This window comes from Trachymyrmex cornetzi, unplaced genomic scaffold, assembly GCF_001594075.2.
Source record: "Trachymyrmex cornetzi isolate Tcor2-1 unplaced genomic scaffold, Tcor1.1 scaffold1002, whole genome shotgun sequence".
In the NCBI taxonomy this organism is placed as follows: Eukaryota; Metazoa; Arthropoda; class Insecta; order Hymenoptera; family Formicidae; genus Trachymyrmex; species Trachymyrmex cornetzi.
The window spans coordinates 364,908-367,327 of NW_017295547.1; the positions used below are offsets into that span (position 1 = coordinate 364,908).

A 2,420-nucleotide genomic window follows, 5' to 3' on the forward strand; every position below is an offset into this window, starting at 1 on the left:
GTAAAGTTACCAAAAAAGTAACTTGTAACTGTAACTTCGTTACAAGTAACGAGTTACTTCCATTCTCTGACAGAATATATATAATATAGAATATCTTATATAATATAGAATATCTTTGGTATGTATTTAAATACATGGTTGTCCAATGTGCAGTAAGCATTATGGTTCTGACGCGATACACGACATGCGATGCGCGATATCCAATCAACGTACTGACATTAATTCGCAGCGCGAATTTGCATTCATTTATCATGCAGTTTTTATCGGCGATTGAATTTTGGCAGGAAATACTACTAAAAATTATTTGCGCAATATCTTAAAAAGGGTACTTGAGTTGGCCTTCGATTCCAGGATGCAACACTTTTACCGCTATGATTTGCAAATTTTTGGTACGCAGACTGGCAGGTGCTAATTTGTCGCTTCCATTGAGAGCTTTATCTAAAATTGAAACATTTTATAAACGACCAAAAAAAGAAAGTGAAATTATAATGAAAAAAAAGTGAAAATAAAATTTTATTTCAAATACATTTATTCGAACAATAAGTAACGCATATACATATCTTATAAAATATATTTTGTGAATAAAATTTAATTTAAAGATAAAGGATTTTTGAAATTATATACTGACAATATTAACACGTACAATACCGACTCTTCGATTAAAATATGACACCTCTTTTAAAAATTGACTACGAATAGTCATTGAATATTCGCTAATTATCAGCGAAAAATTTAATGGCTAAGGCTCTGCGCACAATAGAAGGAATAAGAAATAAAGAATAAACGATTTTAATCTATCTCTCTCTCTCTCAGAAATCGGATACATCGGAATACACGGTTTCTGATAGGTTGAAATCATTATTCATTATTCCTCATTCCTAGTTCCTTATTCCTGCTACTGTGCGCAGCCCCTAACCGTTCAAGAATGTAGAACAATTCATAGAATAAGAAATAGAAACATGCCAACTGAAAATCGTTAATTATATAAAATCGTTGAAAACAGATAATTTATATGTAAAACCATTCACAATAAGAACTGCAGATCTATAACATTCGTCCTCAGCGATTACGTGATGATAATCTTGTTTATTCACTTGACTATTACAAATTTAATTTAATTGTTAAACGTCAGTTTAACTCAACCTCTGTTACCACACTTGATTAGTTTACGATATTAATGAAAATTTAGCTGACGTAGGATCCGGTGGGTTCCGAAACGTTCTTATCTTAGGGTAATTTATTTAATAAATAATAAGTTTAATTGTCATCCAAAACACTTGTTAGCTCGATCATCGTCCGTTACTTGATTTAATACATTGCTTTGCATAATACGAGCGATTTTATACGTTTAATTTAAAGAAATCAAAGCTGGGAAAAAATTAAAATAAATTCAGTAGAAATATTTATTTAAAAGAGCAACGAAAACTAAAATTTGAAACAAGTGATTTAAATAATATATTTGAAAATAAGTAGAATATAGCCTTATTTTTTTTACTCATATTACAATTGATACCCAAATTATTGTAGCTGCCGTCTATTGCATACTCGATGAGATTATTGTAAATGTCTTCGTTAAAGAATCAAATGTATGTTTGTTATTCTTTTATTATTAAGAGAAGCAGTAGTTCTTATACTTTCTCTCGCCTTCCGATTTATTCCCGCTCCGAATAACCCAGTATCTCTGCCCATTACGGGACTGAGCAGTCGGCTATTATCCGTCTCGCAATTGAGAATAATCATAAAAAATTTAGAAAAGTAACGAAGAGTAAAACGCTCACTATCGTGCCTGGCGCCCAACTTAAGTTCGAGAAGTTTCGCGATAATTCAGTGCTTGGCTGTTGACTTGGAGTATCGATATGAAATCACTGGCTGCGTCGAATAACGATAATAGGCCTGTTCTTTTTGGCTCAACTTTTGCACCAGTTCATCTTTTTTCCTTTTCTCTTCAGGAGGAAAAGAACAGGCCTTATATAAAACGCGACGAAGTTGTGCCGTCAGTCGAGACTATGGTCAAAAATTTGGCGCCAGGCACGAGTATTTTAATTTTTCAAATTAATTGAGCCTTTCTTAAATTAATTCCATTAAAGAAAATTTTGTTTTCGAAGCAAATCAAAATAAATTCGCTTCAATGTCTAAATAATGAATCAGTCCTAACAAAAACTACATAATTTAGTTGTTACGAGTCTGGCGCGCGCGCGCGCGTTGAATACATTCATCTTCCTTTAAAGAACGTTTATAAAGCACACACATCGAAATAAGCTTCAAATTTCAAGCAACATTTTAATTCGATGGACTTTGTTAACTTTGACGTCCATTTAAGGACGTTCTCCGAAAAATCCATTTTCTTTAGATTTTTCTGAAACTTACAGAATAAGCTTGTTTTAGTGTTCTGAACATATATACTTTGAAGCTCAGTACTC

At 32.4% G+C, this 2,420-nt stretch overlaps 1 protein-coding gene across 3 annotated transcripts in view; it reads right to left on the minus strand.

The window, feature by feature from the left end:
* Positions 1–2,420, minus strand: part of LOC108771010 (aarF domain containing kinase 1) — a 9,899-nt gene that overhangs the window by 4,724 nt on the left and 2,755 nt on the right. For all 3 annotated transcript variants that reach the window (XM_018522864.1, XM_018522873.1, XM_018522855.1), the window contains one exon: positions 330–438. In XM_018522864.1, the coding sequence (XP_018378366.1) occupies positions 330–438 (109 nt within the window). The remainder of the gene's footprint in view (positions 1–329; positions 439–2,420) is intronic.